Below are 24,401 nucleotides of genomic sequence, written 5' to 3'. Positions count from 1 at the left end.
ATTAAACTCAACAGATTTTTCTCACAAATAGTATCTATCTTTTTTACTGAAAACAGTTAAGATGTTTGTTGTAAGAAATTGTTTCTGCAAATAAGCATACAGGTTTTTAGATATAGTATGATTAAATAAATGTTACACTTATTTTTGCATATGGGATTGATTATGAGCATAATATTCTTTGGTATCTTTTTATTAAGCTGTTTTAATTTAACATACAATATTATAGGTAATTTTTTTTTCTTTTTTCACATTGTAGGGAACAGAATGTCTGTGGGATGAACCAGGATTTAACTGGACAAGTACTGGGAAAGCCATTGAACACAATTAGCTCTAACAGTCCTGCCCATCAAGCCATGTGCAGTGGGAATCCAGGTCAGGATATGACCATCAATAGCAATATGAATTTTGCCATAAATGGCCCAAAGGAACAAATGGGTATGCCAACAAGCAGGTTTAGTTCAGGTGGGATGAACCATGTGTCAAGTATACAAACCTCCACTCCTCAGGGTAGTAACTATGCACTAAAAATGAATAGCCCTTCTCAAAACAGCCCTGGCATGACACCTGGTCAGCCAAACTCTATGCTTTCCCCAAGGCATCGTATGAGTCCTGGAGTGGCAGGAAGTCCTCGGATCCCACCCAACCAGTTTTCTCCTGCAGGAAGCTTGCATTCACCTGTTGGAGTTTGCAACAGCACAGGAAATAGCCATAGTTATACCAACAGTTCCCTCAATGCACTTCAGGCTCTCAGTGAGGGGCATGGAGTCTCTCTGGGGTCATCATTGGCTTCACCTGATATAAAAATGAGTAATTTACAGAATTCCCCTGTAAGTATGAATCCTCCCCAACTAACCAAAATGGGAAATCTGGATTCTAAAGATAGCTTTGGATTGCATGGGGAACAATCAGACGAAACAACTGGACAAGTAGAAAGTGTCTGCCATTCAGGAGAACAGAAAGAAAACGATAACATGCCCCAAGTTGGCAGTGAAAGACCTGATGGACAGAACAGACTGCATGATGGCAAAAGCCAGACAAAGCTCTTACAGCTGCTGACCACCAAATCTGATCAGATGGAGCCTTCATCTTTGGCTAATACTATGGGAGATGCTAACAAGGACTCCATGGCAAGCTTATCTGGTTCTGGTTCAGCACATGGAACCTCGCTCAAGGAGAAGCATAAAATTTTGCACAGGCTCTTGCAGGACAGCAGTTCTCCTGTAGATTTGGCCAAACTCACAGCAGAGGCCACAGGCAAAGAACTGAATCAGGAGACCAGTAGCACAGCTCCAGGTTCAGAGATAACTGGTAAACAGGAACCAGTGAGTCCCAAGAAGAAAGAAAATGCACTACTTCGTTACTTGCTAGATAAAGATGATACAAAAGAAATTGGTTTACCAGACATTACCCCCAAACTGGAACGGTCGGACAGTAAAACAGATCCTTCCAGTAGCACAGTAAAGCCAGTAGCTATACAGACTGAAAAAGAAGAAATGCGCTTTGAGCCGAATGAACAGGTAAGAACTTGTGGGGATTTTATTTTACTTATTTATATTATTTGTATCAGAGATGGGTACAGAAACAATTCTTATTCTGTATCTCTTCTAACACAATGTCCTTTATGATCAGAATTACTACCATTGTCTGTGTGGCCAAGATTTCACTGGCTGAAAAATTTGATCTCAAAAGTGCCACTTAATTTGAAATGTAGTGTTTTGTATAGTATCATTCGGCTTTGGAGATGAGAATGAAAATGCGGGATGAGAATGACACCCATTGATAGAGGCTACTTGGAAAAGTAATTTTCAGTCTAACACCTGATTTATTGTGTGATTTTTAAAGGGCAACATTTAGAATCATAAAATGATTGAGAAGGACTCAAGTACTGTTTGGGGAAAAAATGCAAAACTAAATGCAAACAAAATGGTTTGAACATAAAATGCCTAAGCTTATAGATGTGTCTATGCAAAGACTAATTAGAAAGTATACAAATCAAGATTTATATAGAAGTCTCATTTTCACAGGCAACATAATCCAAATGTATATCAAAGTTTTGGGTTCTTTGTGTTTGCAGTAAGTTTTGCTATAAGAAACAGTGATCTTAATTTCTGGATATATTTTCTTCTCTATAGCTCAAAAATAATTTACAGAATTTGTTTTTGCCTCTTAAATCTCTGCAAAATGAATCTCATGTTTCTATAACAGTGGTATAATTTATGTTGTCCCTGCGCTTTGTCATTTTATTTCCACATTGTTGGCATAGATTTTATTGCCTGCATCATTGTACATTCTTTTAAACATTCTTTGGTGAAAAAAAGTCCACAATAATATTCTACTAGTACAAATAATTATAGGAAAATATCATAGAGAAACTGTTAACTTCCTTTCACGCCCTCCAGTACTTATACAGAGTCATTGAACACATAAGCCAGGTTAGAGAGAGGCTGGCACAGTGTACACTTTATTCTATGCAGAATAGAAAAAATGATTTTTCATAATTGTTTCCTCTGCAGTTTATTAATTTTTGACAGATAAGTTGGAAAGCGGTAAAAAAAGTTGGACAAAGTTTCTAATGTAGTTTATTTTCTTGTGCATTACATGGCAAATACAAGTGACTGGTTTTACCTACATAATCTTTGATAGATAGAAGTGATTGTAAACTAAAAAGTTGAATTTGGAAACAGTGCATTAACTACATGAAAAGATCAAATGCACCTATTCAAGGACTATAAACTTCAGTATCTGTAGTACTTAGAGGAATTTTAACCAAGGTTCAGGTCTGGAATTTGCCATGTTCAAGCTGGGAACCTACATGGGACTTTAATGAAAATCTAATGTCAATCCTTTATTTCACATAATTTTATCAAAATTACATATCTGACCATTCTTATAGAAGAATAGAATAGAATAGAATAGAATAGAATAGAATAGAATAGAATAGAATAGAATAGAATAGAATAGAATAGAATAGAATAGAATTAAGGGAGAAAATAAAGGTGACAATTTCTCCTGTTTCTTCAGCTGCTACATAATTTGTTGGAAAACATTAAGGCTGGAGCTGCTTGACAACAATTCTTGCCAAAACAGGAAAGTCTCTTCCATAAAAGATGCTTGCCTCATTATTCAGGTTTGCTGGTAACATTTAGCTATGATATTTTGAAAAACTGTCCTCTATCAAAGTTTCCACATAACACTCATCTAGTGAAACCAGCATATCATACATTTCCTTGTCTCCATTCCACTTACTAGTTGTCACTGTGCATTCTGAAAGTATATAGAAAAACTGGTTAGGTTTGTCTAAACACTTTGAGATAGTTCAGTGTTTGGCAGCAACCCAATACTGCATTTCCTATCTCCACCCAAAATTAAGATGGGAATATTTCCAGCAATCAATAAAAAATTCTAGAGAACTTCTCTAGACTTTGCAGCTAGGTCAGATGTGATCAGTGTGATATGTATATTCAAGAGCAAAATGATGCACATTGCTTAGGAAAGTCCTAGCTTCATATATATTTGAAGAGCAAAAACAGCTAAAACGCTTTTGAAAAAGTCTGAGTCATAATGGAACACTCACTGACAACAGACCAGTGTGCTTCAGCAGTGGAAATGTCTGCTTCTTGAGTGTTGAAGATATTGGGGGGGGGGGAAATTACTTAGAAGCAAGAATTTTAATCTTTCAGAAGTGACTTGTTTTGTTTGATAGATATTTTTACATTTATCAATTGTTCTTCAGTTCTACTAGGTAAAGAACACCAGAAAAAATACATACATTCTGGTTATGCTGACACTGGCCACTAGTTCCGATATTATCTTCTCTAAATAAAGCAGCTCCTAAAAATTTCTGGCAGGTTTTTCCAGATTTGCCGCCCAAGAGCTTTCAAACTGGCATTTGGATAAACTTTGGATTATTGGCCCCAGCGATCTGTCACTCTTTCCTGGCCAAGGCCTGGGTATAGCATGAGAGGCACAAGAAGCAAAGCCTTTGCTATATTTGTTGCTTTTATGTATGCGTTTGTAGGAACTACTCATTCTTAATATAATCATTTACATTTTTAATTAATGTAATTTAACATTGCAAAAACATGAAATGAAAAGGAAATGTTCAGAGAAAATATTTTCAACAATGTACTGTATATAAGTATCCTTTAATTATGTTTATCTTTAAAAAGAATTATTTTTCCAGCATGTGATAATTCTTATGCAATCCATTGTCATCACTTTTTATACTGATCTTTTTTACCACATGGGGTTGATTATTTGCTTGCTCTATTTGTTTATATTTCCAGCCTGTTCTATACCTGTTCTCAAGGGACATGATTCACCTCGCCCCCATCTCTCCCCCCAATTTATATACTCAATTTTCTGGGCACAGATTAGCCTGAGAAGTCTCAAGTAGCTCAGTTACCAAGGGAGCTTCATGGCCTCCCAATCCTATTTCAGGATTCTAGTTGTATGAATATACTATGTCAACCATTCTATCATGGGAGGAAATTTAAAAAAAAGGTAGTTTCTAACAGCATTTGGTTTAGCAATTTTTGAGATGTTGTAAAACACAGTTCTTGCTGCCTGGCTTGCTTGTATTGTGCCATTTTTAAAGCCGGTAGAGCTCATATTTGGAGGATAGGACTGTTAAAACCCAATCCTCTAAAATTAATTATTTATAAATTGAGGGCATGTTAGTAACATGTGCGAGGGAACTAACATGCTGCATGCAACGTTGTGTTTGCAGAAGAAGCACAATGATTACTATGCCATAATAATATCTTCCATTTGAAAGTAGGCTCCAGCACTGCTCTGAGGTAGTGTGCAAAGTTATGAAATACTCAAATTTATTACTCTATACCTATTTGGTTCGATTTAAGGGGATTATTGCCTGTTTAATCTATGTTTACAAATAGACTCCCCCCCCCTTTTTTTTTTTCAAATTTGGAACTATTTCTCTAAGCTTTTCTTGGCCTAGTTTTTTTCACTCTTAAGTTTATTACATGTTGAGCAGTAGAACATTACTTCATCTTACAAGTTTCCAGCACAAAAGTTATTTCTTATTATATTTTCTTTTGTCTTCATTTCTTTAAATGAGTTGTATTTTTCTGTCAGTGATTAAAAGTTCAGATGAAATGTAAAAATGTTTTTAACCATGTGGAAGTAACTATTGCATAGAACATTCTTAGTCCTGTTATAACCAAGCTGAATTACAGTAATGACAGTGTGTTGATTTTTGTTGAACAAAGGTTCTTTGTTACATCCATGGAAATCTGTATCCTCTCCCCCCCCCCTTGGAGACATCTCTCTGCCAATTCATGACTAAACTACAGACAGAGAATATTACTAGTTTGTTTTTAAAAGAAAGCTATAGTTGGCCTATTTTGTACTTCCAGAAGGCACATGGATAAGGAAGACTAAAGGGTTATGTGTGTCCTGGTGTGTCCACTGACTAGTTTAAATGAGACCTGAGTAGATCTCTTTCTTTATAGGAACAGATTTCAGATATCCCACCTGATGCTGGGTGTTTTCAATGCTGGAGGTATTGATTCTGTTTCCTAGTATTTTTGTCTAATCAAGATTAAAAGACCTTATGAAAATATGTGTTTTCTTTTCAAATTTCATGAAAGCCTGGCAGCGAGCTTGATAACCTGGAAGAAATTCTAGATGATCTACAGAATAGCCAGTTGTCTCAACTTTTCCCAGACACCCGACCGGTTGCTTCAGCAGGATCAGTTGACAAACAAGCCATTATCAATGACCTCATGCAGATTACAGGTGACAACAGTCCTGGCACACCTGTTGGATCCCAGAAACCCACAGGGAGGATCTCTCAGAGCAGTGAGTCTGAACTATTCACCAGGTTCTAAGAAACAGATAATAGTATTGTTGCAAAAGAAATGAATCTTTTCAAAAGCCACCATGCCAGTTTCAGACTGTTGCTATGCTTTAAGTCTTCAGTGAACAAACAGCACCATCTGCTGTTCTCCTTTTAAAATCACAGCATGGTGAAATCTTCCAACTAATAGAATATTGTTTGACTTAGAAATAAATAAATCACTTTTCATTTTATTGAAAGTTTTATTTTATTTCCATCAGTAATCTGTGAGATTACCACATGGTTATGACTTGTACTGTACAATGAAATCACTAAAGAGCTACATGCTATAAGCTCAATCCTTACTAAGGCTGAAAAATAAAAGTTATCTCTTTGAATGTACTAATCCATAAAACATGATTGTGTCACAGTTTAAGAAGAAAGAATTCCCATTCTAGCTCTAAAAGGAAACTTAACAGATGTGACTATTACTTAAACGGGCAAGGAAGGGAGCATCGAACACAGGTCTTGGAAAAATTGTTGAAATTTCTATTAAGCTTCATTAATTTTAAATGTAGTATTTTATTAAATGACAAGATTAATATTGTAACAGGACAGAGATTAGGCATGAAAACAATTTTGTAAAAAATTACCAAGTCAGAAATCAGTGCAGGAATCTCCAGTTGAATGATGGACAGTAAGTAGAGTAGATGGTGGAGCTTTTCATTTAGTTTTAAATTCTCTACGGATTCACCTGAAAGGCTAAAAAGAACTTTTGTTAAATGTGTGTAAATACCTGCATTTGTTTTTGAAACATAGTTTTTAAATTAATTTGAAAAGAACTTAATAGTGTATGTTTATAATGTAACGTTCAAAGCTCCCAGTTTTTCCTTTTTCACCTTTTTTCCTACTGTTTAGCTTTTTCCAATGCAAGACAAGCACAGTTGGGAAGGATGTTGCCGAACCAGAACTTGCAGCTTGACGTCGCTTTGCAAAATCCACCAGGTGCTTCAACTTTTCCGCCCATAAGAAACAATAGTCCATATTCAGTGATACCTCAGCCCAGCATGTTGGGTAGTCAAGGAATGATGGGAAATCAAGGAAACCTTGGGAATAATAATCCAGGTAAAAAAAAAAAGGTTTTTTTTTTCTGTGATAACACATTACTTCTAATACGGAAAGAACAGGCATCTGACTACAAGGAACGTTTATCCCAGCAGTACCCTAAAACCAACATAAAATATGTTGAATTGGGTCACGGCCTCATCAGGTCATGAGACTGTGACCCAATGCTGTGCATTTTTATTTTCAGAAGAATTTCACTGAGTTCAGATAGATGTATTTTTATGGGACTGGTTATACTATAATATTGCAATTTTAAAGTATAAGCCGATTTAGAATTTATTCAGAAATAATTTCTGCCTGAATTATTTGAGATCTGATCAATTTAATCTGATAACACAAGGATCTCTAGTTTTTCTAATTATAAGAGTGCATATTTTATTGGATTATTTTTGGAGCACATCTTTGTGAAGAAATATGCTCAGGTATCTATCCATAGTTCCAAACTGACAGAGGGGCAAAGATGTTGCATCAATGCCAATTGCTACTTTTAAAAACATACTTGATTCGTATGGCTTGACCTATGAGCTGATTGTAAAAGTGGTATTAAAAAGTAGCATTAATTAGCACTAGGTTCAAGCCATAGTTCAACATAAACATATGTGTGCTTTAATAGGAATGATTGCTGGTAATACCCCTCGGCCCACTATGTCATCGGGAGACTGGGGGAGCCAAGCTGCTGCTGTGAGAGTGACCTGTGCTGCAACAACAAGTGCCATGAACAGGCCAATCCAAGGAGGCATGATACGTAACCCAACATCCAGCCTTCCCTTGAGACCTAACAGTCAAGCTGTTCCAAGGCAGATGCTACAGTCTCAAGTTATGAATATGGGTAAGGTGGAGTCCAATCATAATCTGCACAGTTTCAGCAGATACTGAATATTATGATATTAACAGGGATGACAAATACATTTTAATTAGATACAAATGCAGATGTGGGAGTTCAATTATACAGTACACAAAGGATCTGATTGAATGTTTTTGCATAACATGCTGATTATATAAGAACATAATTTATTTTCTTTTGAAGCAGCCTTATTTGAATTGAATTTGGTTCTACTAGTCCCAATCCAAGCTTAGGCAAAAATATTCATTTATAATGTTCATGGAAATATATACAGTAAGTAGTTGATGGCTGGTCTTTTGCAACACCTATAATTCCAGTGAAATTTTATTTGTGATGGTTGTTCTTTAGGTACTTCAGAACTGGAGATGAATATGGGAGCTTCTCAGTATACCCAACAGCAAGCCCCTCCCAATCAGACTGCTCCTTGGCCTGACAGTATATTGCCTATAGATCAGGCATCGTTTAGTAATCAGAACCGGTAAGTCTTTTACTTAAGAGTCAATGCTGAATCATTGTAAACTCCTGCTGATAGTTAACTGTTTTGTATTTTTGCTTTATTTAATTTGTTCAGTTTCTGTACCGTTTGTCTTTCTGAACTGCCTTGGTACTGTCCGTTGGACTCCACAATTAAATTAAAAAGGGAAAGATGCTTCACTGATTGTTACTACTTGCTACACAAAGAAGACAGCAAACATCCCTTGGCTGAGCCAAGAATATTCCTGGACTGTGACAAATGATTGGCAGAGTAGAAAGGAGTTGTTGACAACTTAGACTACACCTACACATTATCTTTCCCGCATTATCATCCCATGCAGATGGCTCAACATGTCCCTGTTTAGCTAGACTAGTGCAAGCAAGGCGCCATTTCCAACAGGATGAAAGAGATGAATGCATTGAAATTAAATTAAATTCAGTTGAGATTGCAAAATTTAATGTATTATTCATTCTTAAAAATTATACCAGGATCAGCATCTTTGGCAATCTTGTTTTACCTTTTTTTTTTTTAAGGGCTCTTCTGGAGGATATTTAGATTTTATTTATTTGTAAATTTATTAAATTTATATCCCACCCATCTCATTTTCAGGCAATTTCTCAGGTTAAAATCAGTAATTGTTAATTATTTTATCAGACCCTGTGAAACGGTATATAAATCTAAGTGGTATTGCTATTGCTATCATGACTATAATCTGTTAAGCACTTAATTTTTACTTCATGTATATGATTTTGTATATATGATTAAACCAGCAACTGCTTTTACTATTTGCTAATCTCTATTTTAGGGCTAACTAGATTTCATCTCCTTTTATGATAAAATATTACTCTGCTTCAATGATTTATTTCTTAGTTATCAGGAATTCCTAATAAACTGTTTATTAAAAAAGTGAAAAGCAAACTCCTGTCTTCTCAGATTTAAATGATCTGATTGGGGCTGTTGGAAGTCATGTAGCTTATTACAAAATTAAGGTAAAAAGAGAATACATTGTCATAAATATGAAAAAAAAAATTTTTAAATACAAAATTCCAAATTGATAGCAGTTTTTCTCCACACTTCCTGAATAAGTCTGTACAATTACATTCAGGTTTTGACTTTGAAAAGTTTAGAAAAAAGTACAGTTGTGTGTGTGTGAGAGAGAGAGAGAGAATGAGAGAGAGAGAGAGAGAGAGAGAGAGAGAGAGAGAGAGAGAGAGAAGTATTTTACCATTTTAAGTACGTTCTAGATAGATGTACTAAGTTCAAGAGAAATGTTGAATTTGCATTCAGCTTATTTCCTTAACAAACTAGCACACCTAATATATATAACATCCAGGTAGTTTGGAATGTCTAAAGAGTAAATGTTTCTGTCCCTCAAATTGCTCATCAAGCTGTATCCTTTGTAGGCAACCATTTGTAGGCTCTCCAGATGACTTGATGTGTCAGCATCCTGCCTCTGAGTCTCCAAATGATGAAGGAGCTCTCCTTGATCAGCTTTATATGGCACTAAGAAATTTTGATGGTCTAGAAGAAATTGATAGAGCTCTTGGGATACCAGAACTTGTCAGCCAGGTATTGCTTTATTGGATATTTCAAAAAAATGTATATGCAAACTTTCTGGGTCATGAACTTAAGCTTCTTGAAATTTACTATATGAAAATTATTTTCTTGTTTAACCCCATTCCTCCTCTGCTGTACAGTGCTATAGCAGGCAATGTTGACAATATGATTCATATCCTCTGATATGATTGTTATTGTAATGATAATATGGAGAATATGGCTTATAGTTTGTTACATCATGGCTTTTTGATTGCTACTTGACATGGAAATGACACCTACTTAGTGAAGTAACTGTGTTTTCTGTGAAACAGCAAAAATATTTTAAATATTTTTGTAAAAAACCCACCTCTTTTTAGGTTATCTTTCCCAGCTAATATGGGCCCTTTCACTTGTGATATTTTTAGATTTATATTAACAGAATTTTAATGGGAAACTGTCCAGAAATATTTTAATAAATACATTATGATTTGCTGGAAAAGACTTCAGCACAGAAAATAAGTATTAGATAAGATACATTACAGAAAAATGTGGAGGAAATTAACCTATATGTATCACATAGGCTGCTTATAGTATATAGGCTGCTTATAGTACTGTCACAGCTATGTTTGTCAATGTTCTCTACATATGTGGGCTCCAAGCCTTTATGTATATTTCTATGCTTTTGTTATTCAGCAGACCCAAGGGGTAGATCCAGAATCATTCTCAAACCAGGAACCAAATATTATTCTAGAACAAAAACCGCCAGTTTTTACACAACAGTATGCGTCTCAGGCTCAAATGGCCCAAGGCAATTACACACCGCTGCAAGACCCAAACTTTCACCCAATGGCTCAGCGGCCAGGTTATGCAGCACTACGGATGCAGCCTAGGCCTAGTCTGAGGCCTACTGGTCTAGTGCAGAATCCACCCAATCAACTGAGATTGCAGTTGCAGCATAGGCTTCAAGCACAGCAGGTAATCATTTATTTTTCTTTGATCAGCACTATGATTGTCAATGGTTTCTAAAATATTTCACTATATACGAATTAAATGTGAACGTATCTGTAAATGTTCTTTTTTCTGATGCTATTTATTTATGTATTTATTTATTTTCATCTAGAGCTTTCATTTCTTTTATATGTCTTCAAAGTTAATGTGGTGTTTTTGATAACTCTTTAACCTTGTAAACCATAGGGCATATATTACTTCATTTTTTTTGAAATACCCAGAAGTATTTCTCTTCATAAGTTTGTAAGATATTACATCAGAGCACCTGCTTGGATTTAAAAACAGTATCCAGAACAAAAGAACATTTCTTTTCCTCAAGATAGCAAACCCATATTTCCAGCATTTTTTTTCTGGGTTCAGGTAGCCCTCAACTTACAACCACTTGTTTAGCAACCCTGCAGAGTTACAATGGCACTGAAGGAATGGTGGTTACAACTGATCTTCAATGTTTCAGCACCCCCAAGGCCACTTGATCGCAATCGGGGTGCTTGGTAATCCTTTCACACGTGACTGTTTACCAAGCATTCTGTGATCACAGGATCACCACTTGCAACCTTCCATGCCAGCTTTCCTACAAAGTCAAAGGAGAAGCTAGCAGGAAAAATTGCAAGTCATTGGGGTAAGTCTCCCCTACTCGCACCCAGCCTTCTGCACTCATGCTGATCAATCATACATTCTCCCTAACTCCCACAATGCCTGTTTTATGCACCTAGTCCATGCAGCGATTCTTGTCCACCCTTCCCCTCACTCTACTCACTCCTTGCTCTGTCCGCCACCCAGCAGCAGCTACTTACCTGCTTAAGGGTCTGAGACTTGCAACTTCCTGCTAGCTTCCCCATAAACTTTGGTTGTGGGAAGCCAGCAGGAAATTAACTTGCCTAATGATTGTGGGATTCAGTTAATGATGACAACTGGGACTGCAGGGCTTGTTATTGCGAAGCAATAAAATCTCACTTTACAGCTGCATTGTTTAGCAATGGAAACTCTAGTTCTAACCTTGTCCTGAATCAAAGACTACCTATATGTGTTACATGTCTGTCACTAAGTGCTGCTGATGCAAGTAGATATTCAGATTGAACCACACAACAAAATATAATCTAAGTGTGATCTTTATTGAAACATCACTTTCATAAAATCCATTTCTTATTCCTACTCTGTGTATGTATGTGGTTTTTTTTAAAACCTAGAATCGCCAGCCGTTGATAAATCAGATTGGCAATGTTTCCAGTATGAACCTGTCTCTAAGACCTGGAATACCTACACAGGTAAGGGAACAGGTACTGCCAATTTTTGTTCTCTAGATTTGTAGTTGTACGTTTCATAATTTCTGCAACTGCACCACGTGTTCTAGTATTATATGAAGCCATTAAATTAGCTCATTTGCCTAAATTTCCCTTCAGATATATTGCAATTCTCTGGATAGGAAAAAAAATGAAGTGTTTGTTTTTTGTTTATTTAACTTGTATGTGGCTTATCTTGCCTAGATCATTCTTCTTTATAAGAGAATATTTTAAATTCAAGACCCGCTTGACTAGTGACTATATGAAAGAATGTAATTCTGGTGTGCAAAATGTTTTTAATTGAATATTTTTTATTTTAGACCAACTGTTTGAAACACACAATGTTCTAAACAAATGTTTGATTGTTAAACAGCTATTTCTAATGCAAAATGGGCTATTTTTAGTGTTTTGGAGTTCCTCCATAGGCCATTTTACTAAGACAAAATATTTTGAATTTTAAAATGTTTGCTTCAAATACTTTGCACATTCTTAAAACATAATTTAAACCAATTATAATTGGTTCTAATTAACATGAAAAACTTTTCCTTGAGATAACTTTAAACAAAATGTCCTTCCCATGGAATATTTCAGTGAATTCACAGCTATTTTAATAAATAAAAACAAAATAGAAATATTAAAAAATATTTGCGCGCACACACACACACACACACACACTCAGTTGCCTTTTTAATCGAGACATGAATACAAGGTACAGCTGATTTTCTTTGATATTTTAGAATTTATTTTCAAACAACAGTTTGAGAGCTAGGCTTAATATGAATAGCTTTACTTGCTTTGTTCAGTTGCATATCAGCAGCATATTATATCATGTATGTCTTCAAACCTCTCATATGACATTTGGAAAATCAACCTCTGAACGTTACTTCCAGCTACTTACACTGATAAACATTTTGTTTTCTCGGTAGGGAAATATTAATTCTCAAATGCTAGCCCAGAGGCAGAGAGAGATACTAAGCCAACATCTGAGGCATAGACAGATGCACCAAGTTCAACAACGAACCCTGATGATGCGTGGCCAGAGTATGAATATGACGCCAAGTATGGTGGCCTCTGGGGGAATACCAGCAACCATGAGCAACCCAAGGATTCCCCAGACAAACACCCAGCAGTTTCCATTTCCTCCAAATTATGGTATTAGGAATTTTTTAAATTTTTCATCAGATTTTACTGCCTACAAATTTTCAGTTTCTTCTTGGGATTATCATTTTGTCTTATAATTACAAGGAAGACTCTTAGATTAAGCTAGCTCACTGAGAATCTGGAAAATAATAAGTACATAATTTTTATATTTCCCCAAATCTACATAATTTTATAATCCCCTATGTCACATCTTAGGAAAAGCAACAGATTTTTTTAAATTTGGAAATTCTTAAATTAAAATCAAAATAAAAAGGTAGATTATCATTTGTTCAGCAAATGATCTCTGTGAAATAGCAACTCTAAAAGTATCCGTGAGTTTGAATGGTTTTTATATGTTGTTTACAGTATTAAGCATTGGATATCAATACCTTGTTTTTATCATAATGTCATTTTCAGTTATTTAATAAGATTGTTTGGGTATTAATTGATTTCTCAGTGTATTTTTTATATAATATATAGGCATCAGCCCCTGGAAGAGGGGTTTCTTTTGGGAAAATTCTTCTTGAATACAGTCAAATAAACATCTCCAGCAGATGTCACTGTGCTATTGATTACAGTGAAGGCAAATTAAAACAGTAAACAAACTCTGCAGTATAAGTGATAGGAAAGCAACAGTAAGGAACAGTTGAAAGCTTTGTTATTATCCAGTGAATCCTCTTCAAGTAAATGAATCCATAATGGTTTTGTACTACAGCATGTATTCTTAATTGTCCTGTAAAGATGATTGAAGTTCCTATTATCTTTTCTAGGAATAAATCAGCAGCCTGATCCAGGCTTCACCGGAGCTACAACTCCACAGAGTCCCCTGATGTCCCCAAGAATGGCTCATACTCAGAATCCTTTGATACAGCAATCTCAGGCCAATCCTGCCTATCAGTCCTCTACAGAGATAAATGGATGGGGACAAGGAAATATTGGTGGAAATAGGTACACTTCAGGATTCAGAATGTATTTTGGCTACATTTTATAACCTGCTGGTTTGGATTACTGTCACATAACTTCTTTGTACCCTCTGTTGTGATCAGAGTTTCATTTGACCAAGAAAGAGATAAAGAGATTCTGGTTAAATGAAATGATGGATCAGTTTTTGTTATTGGAAGAGATCCTTATGTGCATCCAAGCACACAGTGGTTCTTTGAAAAGTTCAGGAATATTTGAGTCCTGTAAGTGTGTCTTTCTGATTCTGACATGGCCATTGTGCTTTATCCTATACTATAGCATGTTTTCACAACAATCTCCACCACACTTTGGGCAGCAAGCAAATACCAGCATATACAATAACAACATGAATATCAATGTGTCCATGGTGGCCAACAGTGGTGGGTTGAGCAACATGAACCAGATGACAGGGCAGATCAGCATGACCTCTGCAGCCTCTGTGCCTACATCAGGGTTGCCCTCCATGGGTCCCGAGCAGGTAAGAATCTCAGCCTGGCATATTTAAAAAATAGTTTTACTTTTAATATCAAAATATTTTGCTAATGATGTATCATACCAGTAACATTAAAAATATGATTTCAGGAATGGCTCATTCTTGTTATAGATGTATAATATAGTGGATTTTTAAGATATTTATCGCTGCTTCGAAGTCACAGATGGACAACTACAATCCAAGCCCAAATAATCGTTTCTAGAAAGAGCTACTTTTCCTGACTTGGGAGTTAGAAAAGATGATGTCAGAAAGAAAAAAAAATGGGTGGCAAGCAGGGAATAGAAAGTGAAATGTAGCCTTTTTCTCCACCGAGATGCAAGCTTCATACATTGCCCATACTGGGTGAGATTTTAGGACATTATACTCACAAAAATTGGAAGACACTTTTGTGACCTGGGCCAGTTGGCTTCATTAGACTGATTTATTGAAATCAACTTAAGACTAAGAAAATACAGTTTAGTAGCTAAATGGGGATTTGAATCTACCTCCTTCCATCCCTCTGTAGTTAAAAGTATTACATAATCTACTTCTGGCTCTGTTTTTTGACTAAATCTATCATCTTAAACTATGTAACTTTAATGTCCTTCTGTGTTTATAAATTGTAGTTAAATTAATGATTTTTCATTTTTACTATTGATGCTTTTAGTGTGCTGTAAGCATATTTATTTATTTATTTAGAGGATTTATATGGCCACCCACTCACTTTCAGTGACTCTGGGCAGCTTACAAAAAATAAAAAAACCAATATAAAAAGGATAAACAAATAATAATATCCCATCCCCTGACCCACTTGATAGGCTTCATCCCACTATGAGTTTTCCAGGCTTGTTGGCAAAACCAGGTCTTTGGGGTCCTGTGAAATAGTGTCTAAGTGTCAAAATATTTTTTTCAAGCCTCTGACAAAGTTATATCTCTATGAAACATTTTTGAGTCAATTACAAGAATAGAATAGAATAGAATAGAATAGAATAGAATAGAATAGAATAGAATAGAATAGAATAGAATAGAATAGAATTAAATGCTTTATTGACCAAGTGTGCATAAGCTCTCAGTGTACATACAAGTAATAGTGATAACCATGATCATATACAACGTGAAAATACATTCATCATAAATTGTGAACTACAACACTTCATTATAAATCATAAGATGCAACATTTAGTGATAGTCATAGAGTACTAGCTAAGCAAACAACATAAATCATACTAGGGTACAAAAAAACAAATATAAATTGTAAGATACAAGCAGCAATGTTATAGTCATAAGAAGATAAGGATAGGTAATAGGAAAGATGAAGAGTATCATAGTAATACAGCTTTACTAGTATTTTGACAGTGTTGTGGGGATTAGTTGTTAAGCAGAGTGACGGCATGGGAAAAAAACCTGTCCTTGTGTCTAGTCGTTCTGGTGTGCAATGCCTTATAGCATCATCTTGAGGGAAGAAGCTGAAATAGTTTATGACCAGGATGTGAGGGGTCTGTAGATATTTTCACAGCCCTCTTTCTTGCTCGGGCAGTATACAGGTCCTCAGTGGAAGGCAGGCTGGTAGCAATTATTTTTTCTGCAGATCTAATTATCCGTTGAAGTCTGCGTCTGTCTTGTTTGGTTGCAGTTCTAAACGAGACAGTTATAGAGGTGCAAATGACAGACTCAATAATTCCTTTGTAGAACTGTATCAGCAGTTCCTTGGGCAGTGTGTGCTTTTTGAGCTGGCGCAGGAAGAACATTCTTTGTTGTGCTTTTTTGATTACATTTTTGATGTTAGGTGTCCATTTTAAATCTTGGGATATTATAAAATCCAGAAACTTGAATGTTTCTACTGTTGATACTGTGTTGTCTAGTATTATAAGAGGTTGTAGAATAGTAGGGTTTCTCCTAAAGTCTACTGTCATTTCTACAGTTTTGAGTGTGTTCAGTTCAAGATTGTTCCGGCCACACCACAAAGCTAGTTGTTCAACCTCCCGTCTCTATGCCGATTTGTTGTTGTCTCGAATGAGGCCAGTCACTGTTGTATCATCTGCAAACTTCAGTACTTTAACAGAGGGATCTTTTGAGATACAGTTGTTGGTTTAGAGAGAAAAGAGAAGTGGACACAGCACACAGCCTGGGGGGGGGTGGGGGGCTATGCTAATTGTACAGGTATCTGATGTGATTTTTGTCTAGCTTCCTGTCTGTTAGAAAGCTTATGATCCACTTACAGGTGTGGTCAGGCACAGCTAGTAAGAAGAATATCTGGAATGATGGTATTGAATGCCAAACTGAAATCTACAAAAAGGACCCTTGCATAGATCTTTGGAGATTCAAGATAAAGCACTATTTTAGTGTACACTCATTTTTCATCTTTTCAATTTAGTTCAAGTTTGCTGTCTCCCCTTTCAAAATAACAAACTGACAATAGGGTAAGTCAGCAAATTATGCAGTCAGATAATAATAATGTGTTGTAGAAAATAGAAAAAGGTTCCAAGATAGGCATGATAGTAAAATGAATTGCTCAACTATTAGTGATAAGATAAGATAAACGTTATTGTCATTTTTTTACTGTGGGCACGGCACACATAAAAAATGAAATTTAGTTGCCCGTTTCAAAGTGAAACACATACATGACACACCTAAACATACTATGTACAACATATGTATAGACCCACACTCCTACATATACATAACAGATAAAAAGGAAGGAGTATTAGTGAAGTTGGTTGTGATTTGTTAAGTCTTCTGCTTCTGTGACTGAATTAAACATTGTTCTTTCTCAGGTCAATGATCCTGCTATGAGAGGAGGCAGTCTTTTTCCAAACCAGCTACCTGGAATGGACATGATAAAGCCGGAGGGAGACGCATCACGGGTATGAAGTAATAAATATTCCAACTGTGACACTAACTTAAAGTGGATTACTTGTGGTTGACCTTGGACTTCACTTAAGTTTGTTGAAGGTCTAAGGGCCATAGTTGGCAGCTATCTAAATGGTTAATGGCATGATTTTCTTTATGGTTGTCCCTGGAGTTAAGTCTCATTATGCCTGTTCTAGGTCTTTTATGTAATTGCCACTACAAATGGCTGGAAACTGCTGTCCATTTTCAATAGTCATATTTGGAATGAACTAAAGCAGTGGTTCTCAACCTTTTTATACGGCGACCCCGGTATTAAGCAGGCGGCACGCATGCGTGGCGGCACCCCCATGCGCCGCCCCAGAAAAAAAATGGCGGATCGCGTTGTTTGGCGACCCCCGTGAAATGGTCGTTCAACCCCAAATGGGGTCGCGACCCACAGGTTGAGAACCGCTGAACTAAAGGTTCTTGTGAACTGATACAGCTCTGAAATGTGAAGTTGTCCATATCTATTTTAAATTAAGTTCAACTATTTCTTGGAGGAAGTGGGACAAAGAGTTTTGTCAAGATAACATGCTAGTCATAGCAAAAACTCTTTTCCAACAACTCAAGATGTGACTCTATATATGGATATCACCAGATGGTCAATACCGAAAACAGATTATTTACTTTGCAGCCAAAGATAGAGACGCTCTATACAGTCTGTAAAAACAAGACCTGGAGCCAACTGGCTCAGATCATGAGCCTCTTCTTGCAAAATCCAGGCTTAAATTGAAGAAAGTAGGGAAAACCACTACACCATTCAGATATGACCTAAATCACATCCTTTATGAATGTACAGTTGAGATAGTGAATAGATTTAAGGTCACGTAGACCAGTGTTTCTCAATCTTGACAATTTTAAGGCATGTCGACTTCAACTCCCAGAATTCCACAGCCAGCATTGAGACTCTTGAGAGTTCCTTTGACTGCAAGGAGATCAGTCAATCCTAAAGGAAATCAACCCTGACTATTCTTTGGAAGGATATTGAAGTTGAAGTTCAAATACTTTGGCCACCAAATGAGAAGAGAAGGTTCATGGAAAAGATCCTGATGTTGGGAAAGATTGAAGGCAAAAGGAGAAGGGATAGCAGAGAATGAAATGGTTAGATAGGTTCATTGACTGAATGAACATGAATTAGGGCAAACTCCTGGAGACAGTGGAAGACGGGGGGGGGGCTAGCATGCTATGGTCGATTGGATTATGAAGAGCTGGACTCAACTTAGCGACTGAACAATAACAAAGTTCCAGGATGAAAACAATTTTGGACTGTTCTTTAAGTAGTTTGATATATATAAAAGTAAATCTGATACATGCTCAAAAGTTTGATACATGTATACGTTGAAGTCCTAAATGTTTTAGGACTATCTGAAGGGCTGAACCTCCTGTTAAAAACCTTTTGGATTCTTAAGATGTGCTGGAAAACTCTCCTAATGATGCTGCTGCTATCAGAAGCCTATTTCTGTTGCATCTTGGGAAGCTCTCCTGCATGACCCCAAGCTATGAAATGCAGTTTCTTGGAAATTCAGTTTGCCCCCTATTCGGTGTTTAGATAATGTATTTATTTATTTTTATTATTATATATTTATTATTCATTTAAAGTGTATAGCCGCCTACTCATAGAGCGACTTTAGTAGCTAACAAGGTTAAAATAAATCACAATACAAAAGCATCATTTAAAAGAAAAATTACATAACATTGTGATCAAACATGACACTCATATATTCATACTACACCAGTTCATGTCAATGTGTCTCAATGTCTAAGGGGACAACCAGGTCTTCCAGGCATTCTTAAAGGGTGGCAGGATTGCAGCCAGTCGATACTGTTCCCTAAGGCAAACAAGAAAAGACAAATTCTCGGTCCAATCAGATGATACACTTTGATTGATGGATTTTGGATAATATCAGGATTTTTGCAAAAAGGACACATCTTTTTCATTAAGCATTTATTGATTTTATTATTAATTTTATGCTTCTCGGTTTCCATTCAGTTATGTATTCCATCATCAATTGATGGAGTTTGGAGATTGTTTCTCACTATGTCTTATGTCAGCCTGAAAGCTCTCATTTTTGTTCTGATTATTTGAAGTTAGCAAAAGATAAAAGCATACGCTTAATTAATTGAATAATTACAAATGTTCTTGCTGTCTTTTACAGAAATATTGCTGACCCTGAAGACTGGCTGTATCTTCAATTGATTGGGCTCCCCATTCTGAACTGCTTGCCAGTTTGAAGAGCTGCCTATGTCTGTTTGCTCCATCTTTTCTGCCAGCACTTCTACTGGAGAAATGAGAATTTAGTGCTGCAAACAGAACAGCGTCGTTCTTGAGTGGCATCAAACCTTTCTTGGTGGAAGAGCAGTCTCTTCTTTGACAGTCTGAAGCTAGCGTACAGACAATTGCTCAGCCTGTACACTGCATTCACCTTAGTGCAACTTAGATCTCTCCTGCAAAGTAAATGTTGATAGCCAGTTTTCATAAAACGTGTCAGATTGAATGTATTTAAATGTATGTATTTAAGGAAAACCAACCATGATCTCATTCTGTTCTGTTTTAGTTATAGATTTTTATTTGTGTTTTTTTTTTCCATAGCTACACAGTCAGGTGCAAAGGATTTAGTTTCATCTGGAAATCAATGGTTTGTATTAGGACACTCTGAAGTAGGGAGTAGACCAAATTATGAATTCCAGAGTGACAGATGAAAAAAATGAGAATACATATCTAATCTCTAGTGGGTAGATATGCTATTCTATAAAACAAACTTATTTAGTTTTGAATAGATCTAAATCTATTTGAGTAACTGTAAATGTTTAAGTGAGTTAAAACATCTGAGGGCTTTTAAAGCTTTTTTAATAACTTTGGGATAAAATCATGAGTCAGTCACAGAATTTAAGTTCCCATGTTGATTTCAGCTTCCTTAAAATTAATTAATCTTAGCATCCCTGTTTTCCTGCCTTCACTTGGACTTTCTGATAGGTTAGATAAAAGTATAATCCCCATCATAGTCCTAGATCTGTTACCCAAGCACTAAGTTGCAGGTAAATTAGTTGCTGGATAATTTCATTTGAACAAAGGTGCACTTCTTGGTGATGGAAGTGGCAGGATTGAGGCATGATATCAGAGCCAAAGGCATCTGATTTAAACAATAAATTTTCTACTTTCCCATCTCCATATTTAGGGGAAAGAATGACTTAAGCTATAGCAGATATCACTACAGAAGTAACCATCATGTGTTCAATTATTTTGAAGAAGTGTGGACTTTGAGGAAGTTTTGTAAGGTACATACAAAACAGTTTCTATGTAAACAAGCAATAATTTAAGTTGAAGATTTTAGTGTTTTAACTGTATAATTTTGTGAGGTATACATGTTGTGGAGTTGATTTCCAAATGAGGTACTTCAGTATTAAATTAGATATCTTCATAACTGTGCGTGTCTTCTGGGGACAAAAATGTGTTTTGTAAAGGATTACAATGCCTTGATTAGACCTAATTTGTAAGCTTGAGACTTCTTTTTCTAAATGCAATTCTGCTCATAAGTCATTTATCTAACCTTATATGCAGCCAGTGTAGGAGCCAATTCTTGACTTTTTTGTATGTTTATATTTTTTCGTAATAATCTTATCAAAACTGTTGTTCAGCAGACCACTGCTGAAAGTGGTTATACTCTTACCGGCTGTGGTCTGAGTATTCTTTTAATATAAGCTGACATCAGTTTTTGAGGACTTGAAATATCAGGAAACTGATTGCTTTTGACCTCCTGTTCTTCTGTTCCACTTAATCTACACTTTCGTACTTGTAACTCAAATTTTAGATGTTACTTAAAAGTGCAATGCATTTTATATTTTCTCTGTCTATATTCATGTCCTTGGAAATAGAACGCTTGTTATCTTGAAACCTGGTGTTTGCTTGCAGTGAGAGTTAAAATATACAAATAAATTGACTTTCATAGAGTGCTGAAAAGAACATGTTATAGAATATATAGAATGCATTTCAAATCATCTGTTTCCTGTTGAGTGGCTTTCTTACCCCTCGAGATGAAAACCGTATTTCTCACGAGTCACCAGACTCAAAAAGTTATTCAAACATCTGAGCCATCTGGTGGAAATAATAAAATGTCAGCCCTGAACTCTTAAATTATTGAGAGAATATCAATACATATAAAAACAAATACACACACCTGATTTGAAGATTAAAGGGATTAAACCATTCTAAATTGGATGATAAAAATAGTTTTGAAAAGATTATTTTTCAATCATGCTTTAGTAGATTAGTAGACAAATAAATTATTTTAAATAAGGTCCAATTCAAATTATATTAGTACCATCTAGTAATGATTTCAACTGAGTATAAAATGGAGTGTTTGTATTATCAGCCATGTCCAGGGAATCGCTGATTTTCCCTTTTATTTAAATTAATTAAAGGCAGTGGGTTTAAGCATTTTCTGAGTATAACATTCCCACTAGGTACAACAGTAATGATGCCAAGTCAGTTTTAATTTTTTTATAAACAGTATTTCTTATTCAGTAAATAAAGATAGTAATTGGATTTATGTTGGAACATCAGCGTTCTCTCATACAAAAGTGTGAAAAAGCAAAATGTATTAAGTCAGAAAAATATATAGATAATTGTACAGGGCAAAGAACCATTCAATCACGTCCAGGTAAGCTGATAAACATCTTGTTCAACATTTCACTAGTTATTTCAAATATTTCTGAAACTTAAAAGATTGCCCCTCTCCCAGTCTTTCTATTGGTCTGTATTAAGTAAAAGCAATGCTTTTTGCCATTTATACAAAGCATTTTTAATCTGTATTTTTAAAAAATGAGTTCATATGGGCTTAACACATGAAAAGATGATTCAGCTCTTCTTGCAAAACCCAAAGATACACAATCAGTTTTGAAATGCAATTTAAGCCATTAATTGTTGGTGTGACTTTAAAGTTTTCTAGTATTTGTATGGTAGTATTGCTGCCTAAGAGCAAAAGCATTCTCTGCACAAAAGAAAATTACTGTAGTGGCTTTGGTTTTTAATTAGATTTTTTCTCCCTGGTGTTTCTTTGTAGACTAAAACAAAATCTTTTAAGTTTCTTACTACAGGTAAAGCTACGTGCAAGAACCTCAAAATGCTAAAATCTAGCATAATGCCTTAGATCTGTTTTTAAGTCTTGTATATTCCTACATAGCTGTCTGATGTATTATATTTGTATAGTGAATTGTGTACAATTTTGGAATAAGCGCATCATCACTTAGCTTTCAGTCGTTGAGTAGAGATGATGGACACATTACTTCAAACATTGACTTTTTTTCCTTTTGATCATTCGTGAGTTTTATTTGTACAGTTCCTCATGAAGTTACATCTGAGATGTGTATGAGTGTGTGTATATGAAAAGATTATACAAGGGTAAAACTAAGCAATATATAAACTATGATTCTTCAGGAGAAAGCTTACAGTGTTTTCAGGTTGTGACTTATTTTCAAGACCGAGTTAACTTTGAACATCACTTTGTTCACCTGCATTGATGTTTGTATTTTTAGTGTGAGCAGTTTATGCAAAGGTAGATATATTCAGAGAAATTTTAAATACATTTATGCAAGTTAATATTGCTTTGCTGATGCTATTTGCTTATTTGATGTTAAATAATGCTATTGTAAATAAAGAATTCAGTTATTGCATCATTTAATAAATTTTAATGCCTTCGGGTTTTACATGGTTTCAGATATAGCAATATTTCTTTTATTGCGCCTTTTGTGTGTATCAGCAGCTGTATCAGAATGGTTTAACAAAGTTCTGTTCATAAATAACTAAGTGGGAACCATACTGAATCCTAACCATTACCTTTGTTGCCTCAACATCTTGGCTGTAAGCATCAATAACCAGTACTTGTCTCTTGACTTTGAGAAGTAATGGAATGAGAAGTAATGCAGTGATGGCGAATCTTTTAGAGACCGAGTGCCCCAAAACTGGCCCCGCCCCCGCTCCACTCCCTGCCCCGCTCCTGCTCCGCCTGCCCGCAGGGCCATTCACCACCTCCAGGGCCCGCCACAGATCACCCAGGCAGCCCAGCAGCGCCATGGCAGCTCTGCCCGCGTCTCACAGCATCAACTGTGCATATTGGGGCATGAAGGCAGAGTCTTGTCTACGCTGCCTGGCTGCCATGTCCTTGGTTGCAATGCTCCGCGTGGTCCACGTCGGGGATGACTCTCCTCCAGGGGGGCTGCTGGTGAGGGTGTTGTGGGCGGAGGCAAGGCTTGGGCAACGGCACGAGTGCCCACAGAGAGGGCTCCGAGTGCCGCCTCTGGCACCCGTGCCATAGGTTCACCACCACTGCTGTAATGTGTGCCTTTGAAAGAATAGGTTATATGTAGCATTTTCATAATTAACAATATAGCTTACTAAAATAGCCTTGACTTTCTTTCTAATCTTGTTCTGCTTCTTCCCTTTTGACCGTAGTCTAATGCACACAAGAAAAACTTGAAAGTGATCAGTCCTTCAACTGGACAACTGCTAGATGTGTTCAGAATATAGTTACTTATCAGTGAATATTCACATGTGAATTTAATTTGCATTAAAAGGCACGGTGAATTGGCCAGCTTTCTGGTTCTATGTATGCCCTGTCCCAAAGAACTGAAAATCAATTATCTTACTGAGAAGAACTGAAGAAGCTTCTTGGATGAAAAGCAAAACATTTTCAACAACAACAAAAGTCCAGTTGCCTTTTGAAAAGCACCTTTGAGACTGTCCATTTTTACAATGAAAACAAATACAGAACACTTCCCCTACAACCATTAGGATGCTCATATAGAATCAACAGAGAGTAGTTTGTGATCTATATTAGATCGCTCAATGCTCAGCAACAAATTTCTAAAGGTCTCTG

The 24,401-nt window shown here is 36.1% G+C and overlaps 1 protein-coding gene across 6 annotated transcripts in view; it reads left to right on the top strand.

Annotated features, from left to right (window-relative positions):
* The window catches only part of NCOA2 (nuclear receptor coactivator 2), a 138,271-nt gene extending 115,033 nt beyond the window's left edge, over positions 1-23,238 (top strand). For all 6 annotated transcript variants that reach the window (XM_039345399.1, XM_039345396.1, XM_039345398.1 and 3 more), the window contains 13 exons: positions 257-1,517; positions 5,613-5,823; positions 6,719-6,925; positions 7,539-7,754; positions 8,118-8,247; positions 9,648-9,813; positions 10,474-10,755; positions 11,976-12,053; positions 12,995-13,220; positions 13,979-14,156; positions 14,448-14,646; positions 17,415-17,504; positions 19,686-23,238. In XM_039345399.1, the coding sequence (XP_039201333.1) occupies positions 257-1,517; positions 5,613-5,823; positions 6,719-6,925; positions 7,539-7,754; positions 8,118-8,247; positions 9,648-9,813; positions 10,474-10,755; positions 11,976-12,053; positions 12,995-13,220; positions 13,979-14,156; positions 14,448-14,646; positions 17,415-17,504; positions 19,686-19,697 (3,256 nt within the window). In that variant the 3' untranslated portion in view covers positions 19,698-23,238. The remainder of the gene's footprint in view (positions 1-256; positions 1,518-5,612; positions 5,824-6,718; positions 6,926-7,538; positions 7,755-8,117; positions 8,248-9,647; positions 9,814-10,473; positions 10,756-11,975; positions 12,054-12,994; positions 13,221-13,978; positions 14,157-14,447; positions 14,647-17,414; positions 17,505-19,685) is intronic.
* The last annotated feature ends 1,163 nt before the right edge of the window (positions 23,239-24,401 follow it).

Source organism: Crotalus tigris, unplaced genomic scaffold (genome assembly GCF_016545835.1).
Source record: "Crotalus tigris isolate CLP2741 ecotype Arizona unplaced genomic scaffold, ASM1654583v1 scf7180000017952.28453644438:3035480, whole genome shotgun sequence".
NCBI lineage: Eukaryota > Metazoa > Chordata > Lepidosauria > Squamata > Viperidae > Crotalus > Crotalus tigris.
The sequence above is the reverse complement of the archived record's forward strand: the minus strand, read 5'-3'. Positions and strand labels throughout refer to the sequence as shown.